The sequence below is a fragment of the Myotis myotis genome, unplaced genomic scaffold (assembly GCF_014108235.1).
Source record: "Myotis myotis isolate mMyoMyo1 unplaced genomic scaffold, mMyoMyo1.p scaffold_m19_p_15, whole genome shotgun sequence".
NCBI lineage: Eukaryota > Metazoa > Chordata > Mammalia > Chiroptera > Vespertilionidae > Myotis > Myotis myotis.
In genome coordinates this window covers 292855-310642 of record NW_023416319.1, presented here as the reverse complement: position 1 = coordinate 310642, position 17788 = coordinate 292855, and the positions used below count along the sequence as shown (strand labels likewise).

Here is a 17788-nt window from a genome sequence, read left to right as displayed (position 1 = left end):
TCTACAGTCAGAGGCAGGAAAGAACCAGAAAGTCCGTTTATATGGAGGGGGTCGATTCAAGAGCAGACAGGTCCTCTGCAGACCCCGGAATCCCAGGCCCCAGAGGCGACCACTGTCAACACCTCCTGACTCTGCTATTGGGGCACTTCCAGCCCAGCACCAGTTCCCCAGCTCCCACTCGAGTAGCGGGTGAGGGGGCCCTTCATCGTGTGACCGGAAGTCCAGGGAAACTGGGCTCCAGCGTTGGTTTACGCGTTCGCTCCTGGTGTTTTGGGGTTCTCTCTGGCCTGTGCCCTGGAGAGATTCTCACTCACTCCTCCGCTGTGACGTGGAAGTCCTTCCCTCCAATCTGCAGCAGTAACAGTGGCCCGGGGTGTGATGCTCTTATTGGCTCAGACCTGTCACGTGGGCCCCAGGAGCTGGGAGTGTGAGGCCTGTTTCTGAGAATGGAGGGGGGGTGGGTCCCCAAATGGCACAGGGTTTCTGTTAGGAGGGATGGCAGTGGACTGAAAGCTGGGTAAGCAACTGAGAGTGTCCACCACACTTGCAAAGATTCCCATTTCTGCAGGCAGCGTGGCATTCATTCATCGACTCATTCATTCATTCATTCATTCATCCCTCGACTCATTCACCCATTCATCTATCCACCCATCCACCCATCCATCCATCCACCCATCATCCATCCCTCCCTCCATCTATCCATCCATCTATCCACTCATCCATCCATCCACCCATCATCCACCCATCCATCCATCCACCCATCCATCCACCCACCCATCCATCCATCCACTCATCCATCCATCCACCCATCCATCCATCCACTCATCCATCCATCCACCCATCCATCCATCCACCCATCCATCCATCCACTCATCCATCCATCCACCCATCCATCCATCCACTCATCCATCCATCCACCCATCCATCCATCCACCCATCCATCCATCCACCCATCCATCCATCCATCCATCCATCCATCCATCCATCCATCCATCCATCCATCCATCCACTCATCCACCCACCCACCCACCCATCCATCTATCCATCCATCCATCCATCCATCCACCCAACCATCCATCCATCCAGTGCTGACAGGGTGCGAGGCACACAGGTCACGCCAACTCAGACCACAGAAAACCGCGGGGGGAGGGGCCAATACGTTTCTGTTTTCGGGTGAAGAAACCAAAGCAGAGACCCCCGTGCGGTGTCCAGGTCACACAGCCCATAAGTGGAAGAGCAGAGATCTGAGCCCAGGCGTCCTGGCTCCAGGCCCACACTCGCCATCACTGGGTAATTCTGACTCATAAGAAGCTTCTAGAAAGGTTCTCTCCCCTCTGTGGGATGGTGGAGATGGGCTGTGCCCTGCCCTTGAGTCAGGCGTCCAGCAGAGCCCCCACAGGTACCAGGAGACACCTAAGAACTCAGAGCCGTGTTCCTCTTTTTAGACCCAAACAACTATTACCACCGGCGCAACGAGATGACCACCACGGACGACCTGGACTTCAGGCACCACAGCTACAAGGAGATGCGCCAGGTGAGAGCCGGCGGGTCAGCGCGAGAGGGACGCGCCCGGGAAGAAGCACACGGGTTCTCCCCTTCGGAGACGCGGGTGACGAGCTAGGGACAGAGCCGGAATGAGCACCCGGGTTGGCGGGGCCACGGATGCTGTGGTTTCAGGTGGAGAAGGTGAGGAGGCATCAGGGGCTGCTCGCCAGCAGGTGGCGGGAATGGAATCCCACCCGGACGCTCCTGACTTGATTCTCTAGTTTCTTAGGCGTCTGTGTGCGAGGGATTCGCGGCTGTAAGGGTGTCGGTGGTGTGCAGAGTCCCAGGAGAAACAGGATCTAGGCCAGCGATGGTGAACCTTTTGAGCTCGGCGTGTCAGCATTTGGGAAACCCTAACTTAACTCTGGTGCCATGTCACATAGAGAATTTTTTTGATATTTGCAACCATAGTGAAACAAAGACTTATATTTTTGATATTTACTTTATATATTTAAATGCCATTTAACAAGGAAAAATCAACCAAAAAAAATGAGTTCGCGTGTCACCTCTGGCACGCGTGTCATAGTTTCGCCATCACTGCTCTAGTCACCGAGAATAGTGGTGGCAGGAAGCCCTCACCTCGGACCCGCGTTACTGATGGGGAAACTGAGTCACCGAACGTGCAGAACCCCACCCGTTGCTATTCAGAGACTCTGAGCCTCCCTCTTGGCTGTGTGGTAGAATCGCCTGGGGCGTTTGGAAAACTCTCTATACTTGACCCGCCTCGGACCAACGACAGCAGCAGGGCCCGGATGGAAACCTTCCATCTCTCCTTTGGATCGTAACGGACAGCCCGACCTCAGCACGCCTGACCGAGCCCCTCGAGCTCTGGGTGCTTTTGTGCTGTTCAGAGGAAAAGGAAGCCCTGGCTGGTGTGGCTCAGTGGATAGAGGGTCGGCCTGCAGACTGAAGGGTCCCAGGTTCGATTCCCCGGTCAGGGCACATGCCCGGGTGGTGGGCTCAATCCCCAGTAGGGGGCATGGAGGAGGCAGCTGATCAGTGATTCTCTCTCATCATTGATGTTTCTCTCTCTCTCCCTCTTCTTTCCTCTCTGAAATCAATAAAATATTTTTAAAAAAAAAAAAAAAAGAGGAAAGGGAATCCCAGAGAGGCCCCCTGCCCCCAACATAGTTACAGAGACCAAGGGGTTTTGGGGTGTTGACCGCCTTGGCATCCTGGGCAGTGAGGGGAGGAGGGGCCGATCTTTGGGGGGCAGGCTGCAGGGCAGCTCCTGCTGTCGGGGTTCGTCCCCCCACGGTGCTGGGCAGTGTGGGCAGGTGCCGCTAGTGAGAAATCCTTAGATATCAAAGGTGTTAAGGATTCCTAATGGTACAGACTAGATAAGTGTGTCCATGGGAGGTCGGTGTGAGACAGAGACATCAGAGAAGGGCCTCACGAGTACACTTAGAGGACAAGGAGCCACGAGGCCAAGCTCCCGTGGCTCAGAGCGGGACTCCGGGGCGGGGAGGAGGGACCGCGCCCGGCCAGGCTCAGGGACCGTCTGGAGGAGGAGCGGTGAGGCTGAGCCCGAGGGCTGGGGGCTCCCCGAGGCATCAGCAGGCCGGTGTCTGCGTGGCCTCTCGCGGGGACACTCACAGCTCCCGCTCCTGTCAGCGCAGACTCGGGGCGGACGTGCCGGAGAGACCGTCGCCGCCGCCCGTCTCAGAAACCACTGTAATGAGTTTGGACTCGAGGCCGTGAGTCACCCGCTCTGCACTGCGGGGTCACAGGCCCTGCCGCCGCCGGTTCCCGGAGCCCTCGTGTGCCAGCTCCCTGACTCCCTGCGCCCAGGGCCTCTCTGAGCCCCGGAGTCAGACACCAACTCGGCGCAATTACTGTCAAAAGCAATGCATGGAACGTGTTTCAGACGAGCTCCCTGCGCCGCGGCGGCAGCTGGTGTCTTTACATGGTCGCCCCACTTGCAGAAGTGGCCTCCTCTCCCACGAGAAGAGATGGGGACGCCTGGCTGCGGGGCGCAGGGGCTGAGCGCCGGCCTAGGAACCAGGAGGTCAGGGTTCGATTCCTGGTCAGGGCACAGGCCCGGGTTGCGGGCTCGATCCCCAGTGTGGGGCGTGCAGGAGGCAGCTGATCCATGATTCCCTCTCATCGTTCATGTCTCTCTCCCTCTCCCTTCCGCTCTGAGATCAATAAAAATATATGAAAACAAAACAAACAAAAAGGAGGAGCCACAGGAGGGAGAGGAGAGAGAGCAGAAGGCCCGCCGCCGGGAGGGACAGTGCTGAGGGCGCCGGTCCCAGGGGCAGGAGAGGGACTTCGGGAGGCGCTTCCCGCCCGGCCCGGTGGGTGGATGGGGAGGGCCCGAGGACGGTGCACAGACACTGGTCTCCGAGGGAGTTCGTGGCTCCCGAGAGCCGAAGGCCTCCACCGCACGGGTCCCGCTTTAGAATCGCTCAGTCCCGTGTTACATGTGTGTGACGTCTCCTGCGTGTGGGACCATGAGGGCCGAGACTCTCATTCTGTCACAACTTCCTCATGGCGCGGACTAGATAACTGTGCATGTGAGGCCGTCCCAGGGGAGAGACCTGGGGGGAGGGGAGGGAGGGGGGCCGCCTGGTCGGCCTGGGGGGGTGGGCGTCGGTGGAGATGGGGCGCCGTCCTCCGGCCCGTCGGGCCTGGGCAGCAGAGGCGGGCGAGGTTGCTCTGGGCAGGGAGGCGGCTCGAGCAGAGGCGTGGAGGTCGGGCCAAGGGCATGGTTCTGGAACGGTTGGCCGGCGCTGGGAGGGAGGCTGGCCTGGGTGCCCGGGAGGCGGCTGTGCGGAGTCTGAGCGTCAGGGGAGATTCTGCACCCGGAGCTGGGAGGTCAGGGTGGGGTGGCGTGGAGAGCAGCTGGCGGTGCTGGGGGCCGGCAGAGGGGCCCAGGAGGACATTCAGGCGCGAGGACCGCACGGGGTGTGGCGAGGGCGCCGTGGGGGCCGTGGGCGCCCTGCGGGCTGTGGGAGGGGGCAGGGGGCTGGCTGCTGGGAGGCCCCGCCCCTCCGTGCACAGCTGTCCCGGCTCAGGCCCTGGTCCGTCCTGTTTTCCAGTTGATGAAGGTGGTGAGTGAGATGTGCCCCAACATCACCAGGATCTACAACATCGGCAAGAGCCAGCAGGGCCTGAAGCTGTACGCCGTGGAGATCTCCGACCGGCCCGGGGAGCACGAAGTCGGTGAGGCCCCCCCGGGGCGCACGTGGCCGGTGGGGTCAGCCCTGGCGCAGGGCAGAGCCGGCCGCCCCTTCCCACTCGGTCCGCACCTGGGTCTCCGAGCCGCCCCTCCTCTGACACGGCCGCCGGCTGATTGATCCTGGAAATACCCTTTCCTGACAGGGGGGTGCGGGGGCGCCGTGTGAGCCCTGCCCCCAGCTCTGAGCCGGCCCACTGGCCGGGGAGGAAACGCCGGGTGCTTCGGACAAAGCCCTTTTCCACCAGAAACCCTGCACCCCTGCTCAGTAACGGCTCCGTCAGAGGAGGCCCCTGCACCCCTGCTCAGTAACGGCTCCGTCAGAGGAGGCCCCTGCACCCCTGCTCAGTAACGGCTCCGTCAGAGGAGGCCCCTGCACCCCTGCTCAGTAACGGCTCCGTCAGAGGAGGTCCCTGCACCCCTGCTCAGTAACGGCTCCGTCAGAGGAGGCCCCTGCACCCCTGCTCAGTAACGGCTCCGTCAGAGGAGGTCCCTGCACCCCTGCTCAGTAACGGCTCCGTCAGAGGAGGCCCCTGCACCCCTGCTCAGTAACGGCTCCGTCAGAGGAGGTCCCTGCACCCCTGCTCAGTAACGGCTCCGTCAGAGGAGGTCCCTGCACCCCTGCTCAGTAACGGCTCCGTCAGAGGAGGCCCCTGCACCCCTGCTCAGTAACGGCTCCATCAGAGGAGGCCCCTGCACCCCTGCTCAGTAACGGCTCCGTCAGAGGAGGCCCCTGCACCCCTGCTCAGTAACGGCTCCGTCAGAGGAGGTCCCTGCACCCCTGCTCAGTAACGGCTCCGTCAGAGGAGGTCCCTGCACCCCTGCTCAGTAACGGCTCCGTCAGAGGAGGCCCCTGCACCCCTGCTCAGTAACGGCTCCGTCAGAGGAGGTCCCTGCACCCCTGCTCAGTAACGGCTCCATCAGAGGAGGCCCCTGCACCCCTGCTCAGTAACGGCTCCGTCAGAGGAGGCCCCTGCACCCCTGCTCAGTAACGGCTCCGTCAGAGGAGGCCCCTGCACCCCTGCTCAGTAACGGCTCCGTCAGAGGAGGTCCCTGCACCCCTGCTCAGTAACGGCTCCGTCAGAGGAGGCCCCTGCACCCCTGCTCAGTAACGGCTCCGTCAGAGGAGGCCCCTGCACCCCTGCTCAGTAACGGCTCCGTCAGAGGAGGCCCCTGCACCCCTGCTCAGTAACGGCTCCGTCAGAGGAGGCCCCTGCACCCCTGCTCAGTAACGGCTCCGTCAGAGGAGGCCCCTGCACCCCTGCTCAGTAACGGCTCCGTCAGAGGAGGTCCCTGCACCCCTGCTCAGTAACGGCTCCGTCAGAGGAGGCCCCTGCACCCCTGCTCAGTAACGGCTCCGTCAGAGGAGGTCCCTGCACCCCTGCTCAGTAACGGCTCCGTCAGAGGAAGCCCCTAGTTTTTTGGGGTTTTTTGTTGTTGTTTTTTTAGAGAGAGAAGAAGGGAGAGGGAGAGAGAGAAACATCATCGATCGGCTGCCTCCTGCACGCCCCCTACTGGGGATCGAGCCTGCAACCTGGACCTGTAACCTGGGCCTGTGCCCGGACCGGGAATCGAACCCTGACCTCTCGGTTCCTGGTTTGATTAATGATCGTGCAGGAGGCAGCCGATCCATGATTCTCTGATCATTGATGTTTCTGTCCCTCCCTCCCCTTCTGTATGAAATCAATAAAAATATATTTAGAAGGAAAAAAAAGGCCAGCAGGCTGAGGTGGCCAGTGGCTGCCAGGCAGAGGGTTCCGAGCGGCTTGGCCGCAGCAGCTGACGTGCCTGTGTCCCCCCTGGTCCAGGGGAGCCCGAGTTCCACTACATGGCGGGCGCCCACGGCAACGAGGTGCTGGGCCGCGAGCTGCTGCTGCTGCTGGTGCAGTTCCTGTGCCAGGAGTACCTGGCGGGCAACACGCGCATCGTCCGCCTGGTGGAGGAGACCCGCATCCACATCGTCCCCTCCCTCAACCCCGACGGCTACGAGAAGGCCTCCGAGGGGGTAAGGGCCGCGCCGCTCCCGCCCGACCGCTGGCCCTGGCTGCACAGTGCCCTTGGCCCCGAGTTCAAGTCCACCCATGGGCCCCGGCCGGGCAGCCCAGTCATCCGGACCCGCCGAGGCCACAGGCCCCCTCCCCGGTCAGGGCGCTCACAAGAATCAAGCGATGAGCGCATAGATGAGTGGAACAGCAAATTGCTGCTTCTCTCTCTCTCCCTCCCTCCCTCCCTCCTGCCTCCCTCTCCCTTTCTCCCTCTTTAAGAAAAACCCCAACAAAATCAACAAATAGAAACCCCCACCAGTAGCTTCCTTGTTGAGTCTCTGCTGAGGCTGGGACACCACAAGGTCATGAGAGACTGGAACAGAGAATTTCGGGGACCCCGGGCAGGGCCCATGCCAGCAGACAGGAGGAAGCACCCCTGCATATAGACACAGTGATGAGAGAGCAGCGGCTGGCGCCTCACACAAGCCCTAGCCCAGGCCCCGGCCGGGAGCATGGCTCGCGGTCCTCCCATCTTTCCTATCCTGAGAGATCGGCTATGTGTCATGTGCTCCGTGCGATGTAGAGCGGCACAGGGCACGGTTAGGTGTAGAGCATGCGTGCATTGGATTGTGCATCCAATAGAGTTGGTGTTTCCTGGGAATAAAGTGGAAACTATACCTAAAGCCATGGGACCTGCCAAATGCAGCATCACCACGTGGAAGTCTGTTGTGCTTATCGACACAGACAGGGATTTGCTGCGACAGTCGGTTGGGGATCTGTGGGCCGGACAGCGAGGCTGTTGCGTTTGCAATGACGGACTTCTATTTTCATTCATTCATTCCATTCATTCAATTTTACATTTTTAAATTTTAGAGAGAGAGAGAGAGGAACATTGATGTGAGAGAGAAATACCAATCGGTTGCCTCCCATACGCCCCAACCAGAGATCAAATTCACAGCCCAGGCGTGTGCCCTGACTAGGAATCGAACTCACAACAGTTTGGTGTGCGGGACAATGAGTGCTCCAAGCAGCTGAGCCCCCGGCCAGGGCAGGACGGGCTTTTGGGTTCATTAGCGCTCAGTCTCCTCTGCCCAGCACAGCAGCCCTCAGAGAGGCATAAGGGGGAGAAGGGCCGGGACTGTGCAGGAGTCGCCCTGTGGAGTGGCTGTGCTGTGCACCCACAGATACCAGCAGGGGTTCCGATGGTGGCCTGTGGGTGTGGTCTTCGGTCAGACGTGTGGAGAGGCTTAGAGACACCTGGGGGGGGGGGGGGCCGGGGGAGGCGTCCCGTGTCCATGCCGCCCACAGTCTGCGGGCCCCTCTCCTTCTGAATTGCCTCCCAGGGCTCGGAGCTGGGGGGCTGGTCCCTGGGGCGCTGGACCCACGACGGGATTGACATCAACAACAACTTCCCCGACTTAAACTCGCCGCTCTGGGAGGCTGAGGCCCGACAGAGCAGCCCAAGGCCTGTGCCCAACCACCACATCCCTGTCCCCGAGTGGTTCCTGTCGGAGAACGCCACGGTGAGCAGAACGCGGGTCTGCCAGGCGCAGGGGGGCCAGTAGCGGGGGGCATGGGGGCTGTGGGGGACCATAGGGGGCCAGTGGGGGGCCGTGGGGCTGTGGGGGGTATGGGGGATGCTGGGGCCACAGGGGGGTGCAGGGGGGCTGTGGGGGCCACAGGGGGCTAGTGGGGGTCTGCAAGGGGGCCACAGGGCCAGCGGGGACCAACGGGGGCCTTGGGGGGCCGTGGGGGCTGTGGGGGACCACAGGGGGCTAGTGGGGGGTTGTGGGGGACTGCTGGGGCCACAGGGGGGTGCGGGGGGCTGTGGGGCCACAGGGGGCAGCGGGGGGGGCTGTGGGGGGGCTGTGGGGGGCCGCGGGAACACCCAGCGCATGGGCAGAGAATGTGACATTTCAGAAGGAGACAGAGCCACATCTTCTCTTACACATTTTCTCCCAGAGTCGGAAGAGCTAGATAATAAAACACCTTCAAATGGGTATTCGAGGAGATTCTTTATAAAAATCCTTTAAATATATTTCTTTACAAGAACACAGAAAAAAACACAACAGGAAAAAGCACGCCACCGTTATTTGTTCTTTTCTGCGGCTGCCACTGAGCCGGCCCTCAGCTGTACAGACCCCTGGGGGGCGTGCGCATTAAAGCCGGCAGGACCATGGCCCGAAGGCACCACAGCGTCTCATGTGAACAGTTGTATCTGCAAGATGGGACTCCTGTTTCAGACAGGAAACCATTGCCATTATCGCTTACAAATAAAGGGTTCCTTAATGTTATAAAATGTCCAGCCATCTTCACATTTCACTATATTACTCTTTCTTTCATCTTGTTTAAATCAGGACCCAAATAAAGTGCATTCATTTAGGTTGTTTTATGACCTTTTAAGTCTCTATTTATTTTTTAAACATGTTTATTGATGTCAGAGCGGAAGGGAGAAGGAGAGAGACAGAAGCATCAATGATGAGAGAGAATGATGGATCGGCTGCCTCCTGCACACCCCACACTGGGGATCCAGCCCCCAGCCCGGGCCTGTGCCCTGACCAGGAATCGAACCCTGACCTCCTGGTTCATAGGTTGACACTCAACCACTGAGCCACATGGCCAGGCAGGTTTCTCTTTTTTAAATCCATTTTTTCTGTGAAGTCCAGTGCTTTCGGGACAGATTTAGAAATTCTAAGCTGGGCTCAGAGTCTCCATACAATGGCTGCTTTCCCGCCAAGTCCCTGTTGGGGTGACGGGGAGCAGGCCTCCTCCTCACGTGGTCCCCGGCGTCAGGGAGCGGGCCTCCTTCTCACATGGTCCCCGGCGTCGGGGAGCAGGCCTCCTCCTCACGTGGTCCCCGGCGTCAGGGAGCGGGCCTCCTTCTCACATGGTCCCCGGCGTCGGGGAGCAGGCCTCCTTCTCACATGGTCCCCGGCGTCGGGGAGCAGGCCTCCTCCTCACGTGGTCCCCGGCGTCGGGGAGCAGGCCTCCTCCTCACGTGGTCCCCGGCGTCGGGGAGCGGGCCTCCTCCTCACGTGGTCCCCGGCGTCGGGGAGCGGGCCTCCTCCTCACGTGGTCCCCGGCGTCGGGGAGCAGGCCTCCTCCTCACGTGGTCCCCGGCGTCGGGGAGCGGGCCTCCTCCTCACGTGGTCCCCGGCGTCGGGGAGCGGGCCTCCTCCTCACGTGGTCCCCGGCGTCGGGGAGCAGGCCTCCTCCTCACGTGGTCCCCGGCGTCGGGGAGCGGGCCTCCTTCTCACATGGTCCCCGGCGTCGGGGAGCAGGCCTCCTCCTCACGTGGTCCCCGGCGTCGGGGAGCAGGCCTCCTCCTCACGTGGTCCCCGGCGTCGGGGAGCAGGCCTCCTCCTCACGTGGTCCCCGGTGTGGGTGCTCGCAGGTGGCGGCGGAGACCAGGGCGGTCATCGCCTGGATGGAGAAGGTCCCCTTCGTGCTGGGCGGCAACCTGCAGGGCGGCGAGCTGGTGGTGGCCTACCCCTACGACATGGCCCGGTCCCCCTGGAAGACGCAGGAGCGCACGCCCACGCCCGACGACCACGTGTTCCGCTGGCTGGCCTACGCCTACGCCTCCACCCACCGCCTCATGACCGACGCCCGCCGGCGCGTGTGCCACACCGAGGACTTCCAGAAGGAGGACGGCACCGTCAACGGGGCCTCCTGGCACACCGTGGCCGGAAGTGAGTCCTCCCGTCCTGTCCGCAGTGTCGCTGCCCTGACACCGCAGCTCCCGGAGGTCCAGGTCCCAGCTCTGCAGCGGCCCAGTCTCGGAGGGGCGGGCTCGCTCCCATTTCACAGGTTCTCCACCTCAAATCCACCCTTTTGCAAAGCACGAACGTGACGTGCCAAAGGGCGACGTGGAGAAGCTGATGAGAGAGCTGGGGCTCGGACTCGGGAAGGGGCGGAGCTGGGCTGTTGGACTCCGTGGTCTGCTCTCAGCCACTGAGTGTCTCCATTGTGTGGGGTCAGAGATGGTGGGGGGAGACTTGGGGAAATATTGGCCCCAAGAGCAAACCCAGCCCGGCCGGCGTGGCTCAGTGACTCATGAACCGAGGTCAGGGTTCAATTCCCGGCCAGGGCACAGGCCAGGGCTACAGGCTTGATCCCCAGTGGGGGGCGTGCGGGAGGCAGCGATCCATGGCTCTCTCTCATCATTGATGTTTCTCTCTCCCTCCCTCTCCCTTCCTCTCTGCAATCATTAACGTAAGAAACATGCCCCTGATTTATCTTCACAGGAAAGAACCAGCATGTGGCCAGGCCATTACTGAATCCCCGCAGCACACAGGGTTGGGGTGGAGAGGGTGTGAGCTGTCCAGGTGGCCGACAGCACATGTCCTAGGACAGCGGTTCTCAACCTTCCTAACGCCGCGGCCCTTTAATGCAGTTCCCATGTTGTGGTGACCCCCAGCCATAAAATTATTTTCGTTGCTACTTCATCACTGTCATGTTGCTACTGTGATGAATCGTCATGTAAATATCTGATATGCAGGATGGTCTTAGGCGACCCCTGTGAAAGGGTCATTCGACCCCCAAAGGGGTTGCGACCCACAGGTTGAGAACTGCTCTCCTAGGAGGATTCCCCTAGACCAGTGGTCGGAAAACTCATTAGTCAACAGAGCCGAATATCAATAGTACAACGATTGAAACTTCTTTGAAAGCCAAATTTTTTAAACTTAAACTATATAGGTAGGTACATTGTTATTAACTTAATTAGGGTACTCCTAAGGCTTAGGAAGAGCCACACTCAAGGGGCCAAAGAGCCGCATGTGGCTCGCGAGCCGCAGTTTGCTGACCACGGCCTTAGACAAAGGGAGGTGCCGCATTCCTTCCGTGAGGTCAGCAGTAGCGCTCAGAGCAGCCGCCTGCCACACGCCCTCAGCGGCTGCGGCGGCTGATTTTTTCCATCAGTTACGTTTCCCGTTATTTCAGGGACTTGGCGGCAGAGCCTTGCGGGGGTCGAGCCTCTGTCATCACCCCCGCCAGGCAGTGTGACTGACAGGCCTGTGGAGTCATTTCTCGGTGGGTTAATGAGATGCGCTTTCTAAGATCCCTGCCTCCCCCTCCGCCTCCTCGCCTCTTCCTGCTCAGGGCCCTGGCTCCTTAGCAGTGCTGAGCAGAGAGCGGCCCCCATCTCCAAATGCACCGCCTGTGCCTCCCCCACGGCGGTGTCGGCCCGCTCTGCTCCGAGCCCTCCCACCGTGAAGGCAGCTCCGGGTCCATGTGGAAGTTCGTGACTGTAGTGGGGTTCCAGGCCCAGAGCTGCGTGTCGCTGTCCCCGCCAGGACTGATGGCGCGGGAAGGGCTGTCGGGGTCACACCACAGTATCCTGCGCGCTCAGGGGCCGGTCTCCCCACAAGCCCTTCCGCGGCGCCCTCCCCTCCCTCCGCCCAGCCCCTCCCCGCACTCGCTCTAACGAATGTTCTGTCTCCAGTAGCTGCCCGACGCCCAGTCCACGTGCCGGCCCTCAGGCACGTCCTCCTGTGCCCGGCGCCCCGCGGTGCCTGGCTCAGCTTCCTGTCGTGCGGTTGGCTTGGCAGGTCTCAACGACTTCAGCTACCTCCACACGAACTGCTTCGAGCTGTCCATCTACGTGGGCTGTGACAAGTTCCCGCACGAGAGCGAGCTGCCCGAGGAGTGGGAGAACAACCGGGAGTCCCTGATCGTGTTCATGGAGCAGGTACGGCGTGGGCCCGCGCTGCCGCGGGGTGGCTAAGGAACGAGGCTGACAGTGAGACCGAATTAGTGCTTTGGACCCTGGCCGTGGTCCCGGGTCGCTGTGGTCTCAGGTCTCCGTGGTCCCAGGTTGCCATGGTCCCGGGTCTCCATGGTCCCAGGTCGCCGTGGTCCCGGGTCGCTGTGGTCCTGGATGGCTGTGGTCCCTGGTTATCATGGTCCCGGGTCTCCATGGTCCCAGGTCACTGTGGTCCCAGGTCACTGTGGTCCTGGGTCTCCATGGTCCTGGGTCGCTGTGGTCCTGTGTCTCCATGGTCCCGGGTCTCCATGGTCCCAGGTTGCCGTGGTCCCGGGTCGCCATGGTCCTGGGTCTCCATGGTCCTGGGTCGCTGTGGTCCTGGGTCTCCGTGGTCCCGGGTCGCTGTGGTCCTGGGTCTCCATGGTCCCGGGTCGCTGTGGTCCCGGTTGGACACTCCAGTGCGGAAGGAGCCGTCTGCTCTTCCTTCCTCTCTATATGCTAAGTCTACAGGGCTCAGGAAAGTTAAACTATGTGCATATCGAAATCCCAGCTTTAGTGGATTTTTAAAAGATGAATGTTTTTATTGATTATAGAGAGAGGGGAAGGGAGAGGGAGAGAGATGGAAACATCAATTGGCTGCGTCCTGCACATCCCCTGCTGGGGATCGAGCCTGAAACTCGGCATGTGCCCTGACCGGGAATCGAACCGGCAACCTTTGGTCCATGTGCCCACGCTCAGCCACTGAGCCACACTGCCCGGGCTAGCGGGCTTCTTTTTATGACCCCCTCAGACCCTCACACGTTTAAACGTCTGACAGATTTCACTCCAATGGGAGACTCTGAGAGCCTGCAGCGAGCTCGCTGCCTCGCAAGCTCCACATCGCAAGCCCTGTAATCAAAGACGCTTACACTCCAGGCCCACACGGCGCCAGGGAGCTCTCGAGCTGGGCGTGGCAGTGTGAGGGCTCCTGGTGGCCCGGGCGGCCTGAGGGTCATCGTGCTCACTGTGCCATGGTGGTGGTGGGGGGTGCGTGTCGGTGAGCTCACCGCGTCTTGTCGTGTTTGCCGAGCAGGTGCACCGCGGCATCAAAGGCCTGGTGACGGATTCCCACGGAAAAGGCATCCCGGACGCCATCATCTCCGTCGAAGGCATCAACCATGACGTCCGAACAGGTAAGCGCCTGCCTGTGTGGAATCCCCCTCACGGCGGGAAACGTGCATTTCCTGGGAGGTTTGAGGGGTGAATGGACATTACAGGGTGTCCCCAGGAGTGCACAGTGGACGGTGAGCCAGGGAAGGCCCCTTCCTGGCCCGTGCTGCTCCCTCTGGAGAGAAGGAGGGGGGCTTTCCCCCCCAGATTGTCCTCATGCATAACCTGACCCTGTGCTCCCGACAGGTCATCCCATTGATCTGGGAGGAAACTGAGGCTGGGACGTGAGGCGGGGTGAGGCTGGCATCAGACCTGGCCACGTGCCCTTCAGTCCAGGCTGCCTGCCCACGCATGTGCCTGGCACCGAGGCCAATGGCTATGGAAATGGGCGTGGTGTGTCTGCAATGCCACAGAGCCGTTGTCTGCTGTGTAACACCCTGAGTCATGTGCTTCCTGTGCGGTTTCCTATTTCTTTACTCAACAGTGTTTCCATGCCGGGTAGCACGGCACTAGGTACAGAGCAACCCCCTTAGGCATCCAGCACTCATCCATCATCTATCTATCCATCATCCATCATCCATTATCCATCAGCCATCATCCATCAGCCATCATCCATCATCCATCCATCCATCCATCCATTCATCCATTATCCATCCACCCATTAATTTATTCATCCATTTACTCATCCATCCATTCATCCATCCATCCATCCATCCATCCCATCATCCATCCATCCATTCATTTATTCATCTATCCATCCATCCATCCATCCATTCATTTATTCATCTATCCATCCATTATCCATCCATCCATTCATTTATTCATCTATTCATTCATTCATTCATTCATTCATTCATTCATTCATTCATTCATCCATCCATCCATCCATCCATCCACTCTCAACAAATGGGCATGGGAACTCACAAGGAGATGGCAGTCTTTATGAATGGAAGAGGCTGTTTGATTGGCTCCGCACAGGACTGTATTTTAAGCATTGCCAATGAGCCCCTTTAAAAGAGTGATTCATAAAAAAGCCTGGAACATTCTGGGACTATTAGTGCCGTGTGCGCACTGCGAGGAGACATGAGGGTTTTAAATGGAGCGGGAGATAACAGGGCCCCGGGGCCCCGAGCCTGCAGAGAGCTCGCCGCCTCACGAGCTCCGAGCTGCAAGCCCTGTAATCAGGGAGACAGCTTTGATGATCCGCCGGGCTCCCCTCCCTCCGCCTTTGTTTCCCCCGTAAGTGATTTCCCAGCGCGTCCTCACGTGGCGAAGCCCATACTTCACACGCGATGCTTCCCCGCGTTGGTTTCAGCGCCTCTGGGTACCCCGCGTCAGCTCCGAATTCGCTTGATTTCTGTCTGAAGCTTATGGGGTCTGACAGGTTTTATTTCAGGAGGGATTTTGTGTAAAATAAACAGCGGGATTAGATGACAGCAGCATGAGATGGATTCTACCGGGAAGGCAGCCAGAAAGAGCGCCTCCTCGTTACATGTACCTACTAGCCCGGGGGCCAGGGACCAGGCTGCGATGCCACGGGACTGCCCTCTGCCCGGTGGGCCCTGACCTGCTCACAGTGGACACTCGCTAGGGCCTGGTGGGCCCTCTGTCCACGTGTCCACCTCTGTCCACCCGTGTCCGGGCGCAGGGTCCGGTAGGAGGACACAGCCTGGGAAGGGCTGGCTCGGTCCGCTCTGGGAGCTCCATGGGGGCACCGTGCTGGGAGGTGCAGGCTGACTGGTCGCAGGACCAAGGCTTCTCGAGATGGCATTGCGTGCCCTGGCCGGTGTGGCTCAGTAGATGGAGCATCGGCCTGTGGACTAAAGGGTCCTGGGTTCGAGTCCAGTCAAGGGCACATGCCTGGGTTGCAGGCTTGATCCCCAGTAGGGGGCGTGCAGGAGGCAGCCGACCAATGATTCTCTCTCATCATTGATGTTTCTATCTCTCCCTCCCTCTCTCTTCCTCCGTGAAATCAATAAAAATACATTTAAAAAATAAAAATAAAAACATTAAAAAAAATATATTTTATTGATTTTTTACAGAGAGGAAGGGAGAGGGATAGAGAGTCAGAAACACCGATGAGAAAGAAACATCAATCAGCTGCCTCCTGTGCACCCCCTACTGGGGATGTGCCCGCAACCAAGGTACATGCCCTTGACCGGAATTGAACCTGGGACCCTTCAGTCCGCAGGCCGACACTCTATCCACTGAGCCAAACATATTTTTTTAAAAAGATGGCATTTTGTGGTGAGAGGCGAGGGGCAGGGCCAGACCATTCGGAAGCTCACGTGCAGAATGAATGGCGCATCGACCCCGGGGAAGCGGTTAGAGGTGACTTCTCCATCTCCGCCCACGTGTACGGACACTGTGGGGAGCCCATCCCAGACCCTGCCTGTCAGAAAGGGACTTCCAAAGAGGACGAGTGCATCTGCAGGAACTGGGGCTCCCCACAGCCGCCCCGAGTCTCTCTGGACTCACGGGGCTGGGGGTCCGCGTTAGACAAGAGCTGCCCGAACCCCCGCTTTCTCTCCCCAGCCAGCGATGGCGATTACTGGCGCCTCCTGAACCCCGGCGAGTATGTGGTCACGGCCAAGGCGGATGGCTTCAGCGCGTCCACCAAGAGCTGCATGGTTGGCTACGACATGGGCGCCACGCGGTGCGACTTCAGGCTCGGCAGGACCAACCTGGCCCGGATCCGGGAGATCATGGAGACGTTCGGGCGGCAGCCTGGCAGCCTGCGCGCCCGGCAGCCCCGGCTCCGGGGGCGCAAGAGGCGGCAGCGCGGGTGACCTCCCGGCACTGAGCCAAGGCCCAGACCCCGCCGAGGACACCCTGGGGCCGTGGGGCCGTAGAGGACCCATTGCCTGTAGGCTCTGTCGTTCCCGGAGGCTGGGAGAACCCACGCGTGCCCGGCAAGCCTGGTCCCGGGGCAGGCCCGCGGGTCGGGGTCTCCTTTCCTTCGTTCCCACGTATCCAAATAGCTTGGAAAGCCCAGCGGAGAAAGGCTGGCGGGTGCGGGCTCGGCCAGCCAGGCAGGATCAGGGAGCGCGGGGCTGACCTGCCCGGGGCTCCTGGCTGCGTGGTGGGCCCAGCGCTTCCCCTGCTCGCGTGACAGGAGCCCCTCGTGTGTGCCATGTGCCCGGCTGAAACCGCTGCCCCGGGCCTGCTGTCCCCGGTGTCACCCTTCCCGCTGCTCAGGGCATGCTAGCAGAGGCCGCCCTCTCGGCCGGGCATTCCCGCTGCTGCCCAGCAAGCCCATGTCTGTCGACAACAGCGACATCACCAAGCGAGCGGCAGGCGGCGGCCTCTGCGTCAGTTTCCCTTCTCTCTCATCAGCGGGAGAAAGGCTGGAATAATTCCAGGGGAAGCCTGGGCAGCAGGCGTGCTCGGGGGCTGGTTGCATGCAGACGGGGCTTACAGAGAACCCCCAAATTCCCCCCTGGTGCGGCAGCCTGAGGGGCTCCCTGCTGGTGACAGGAGGAGGTGCTTCCCATGAAACCACATCTCGTCAGGCTCCTCTGTGAGCCGCTGGGACTTGGAAAGAGATGCCGGCTGACCTGCGACCTCCCTCTGCCCCAGGCCCCCTCCTCCGTGGAGGTGCGCCCCTAAACTGCCCCACACGCAGGGGTCACGGTGGACACTCCCTCAGGATTGTCCGCGGAGCCTCATTCAGGGCGTATTGGAATGACCACGCGAGAAAACGCGTCTCGTTGTTATTACTGTTGCTGCCTCGCTGACCCGGGAGAGTCAGGAAATAAAGAAAGCAAATGGGGAGAGGCCTCCGTGTCGTTTCCTGGGGAGCCTCGCGGCCACGCCGAACGGCCACGCCCAGCGGTACTGGCTGGAGCGCCAGGTTCCCCGCAGCCTGACTGCACTGAGCTGGGCCACCCGGCTCTGCGAGCTCTTCGTCCTGCGGCCTGTCCCCTGCCACACACACAGCCCCACAGCCACGGCCACACACACACACACAGCCCCACGGCCACACACAGCCCCACGGCCACACACACACACACACACACACACAGCCCCACAGCCACGGCCACACACACACACACACACAGCCCCACGGCCACACACAAACACACACACAGCCCCACGGCCACACACAAACACACACACAGCCCCACGGACACACACACACACACACACAGCCCCACGGCCACACACACACACACACACACACACACACACACACACACAGCCCCACGGCCATGGCCAAGGTCA

At 60.6% G+C, this 17788-nt stretch overlaps 1 protein-coding gene across 1 annotated transcript in view; it reads left to right on the top strand.

Annotated features, from left to right (window-relative positions):
* The window catches only part of CPXM2 (carboxypeptidase X, M14 family member 2), a 44321-nt gene extending 26985 nt beyond the window's left edge, over window positions 1-17336 (top strand). Inside the window, exons 7-14 of the mRNA XM_036335599.1 lie at window positions 1446-1534; window positions 4590-4713; window positions 6535-6731; window positions 8055-8234; window positions 10106-10403; window positions 12261-12400; window positions 13488-13587; window positions 16100-17336. Of these exons, the coding sequence (XP_036191492.1) occupies window positions 1446-1534; window positions 4590-4713; window positions 6535-6731; window positions 8055-8234; window positions 10106-10403; window positions 12261-12400; window positions 13488-13587; window positions 16100-16353 (1382 nt within the window). The 3' untranslated portion in view covers window positions 16354-17336. The remainder of the gene's footprint in view (window positions 1-1445; window positions 1535-4589; window positions 4714-6534; window positions 6732-8054; window positions 8235-10105; window positions 10404-12260; window positions 12401-13487; window positions 13588-16099) is intronic.
* Window positions 17337-17788: the final 452 nt, after the last annotated feature.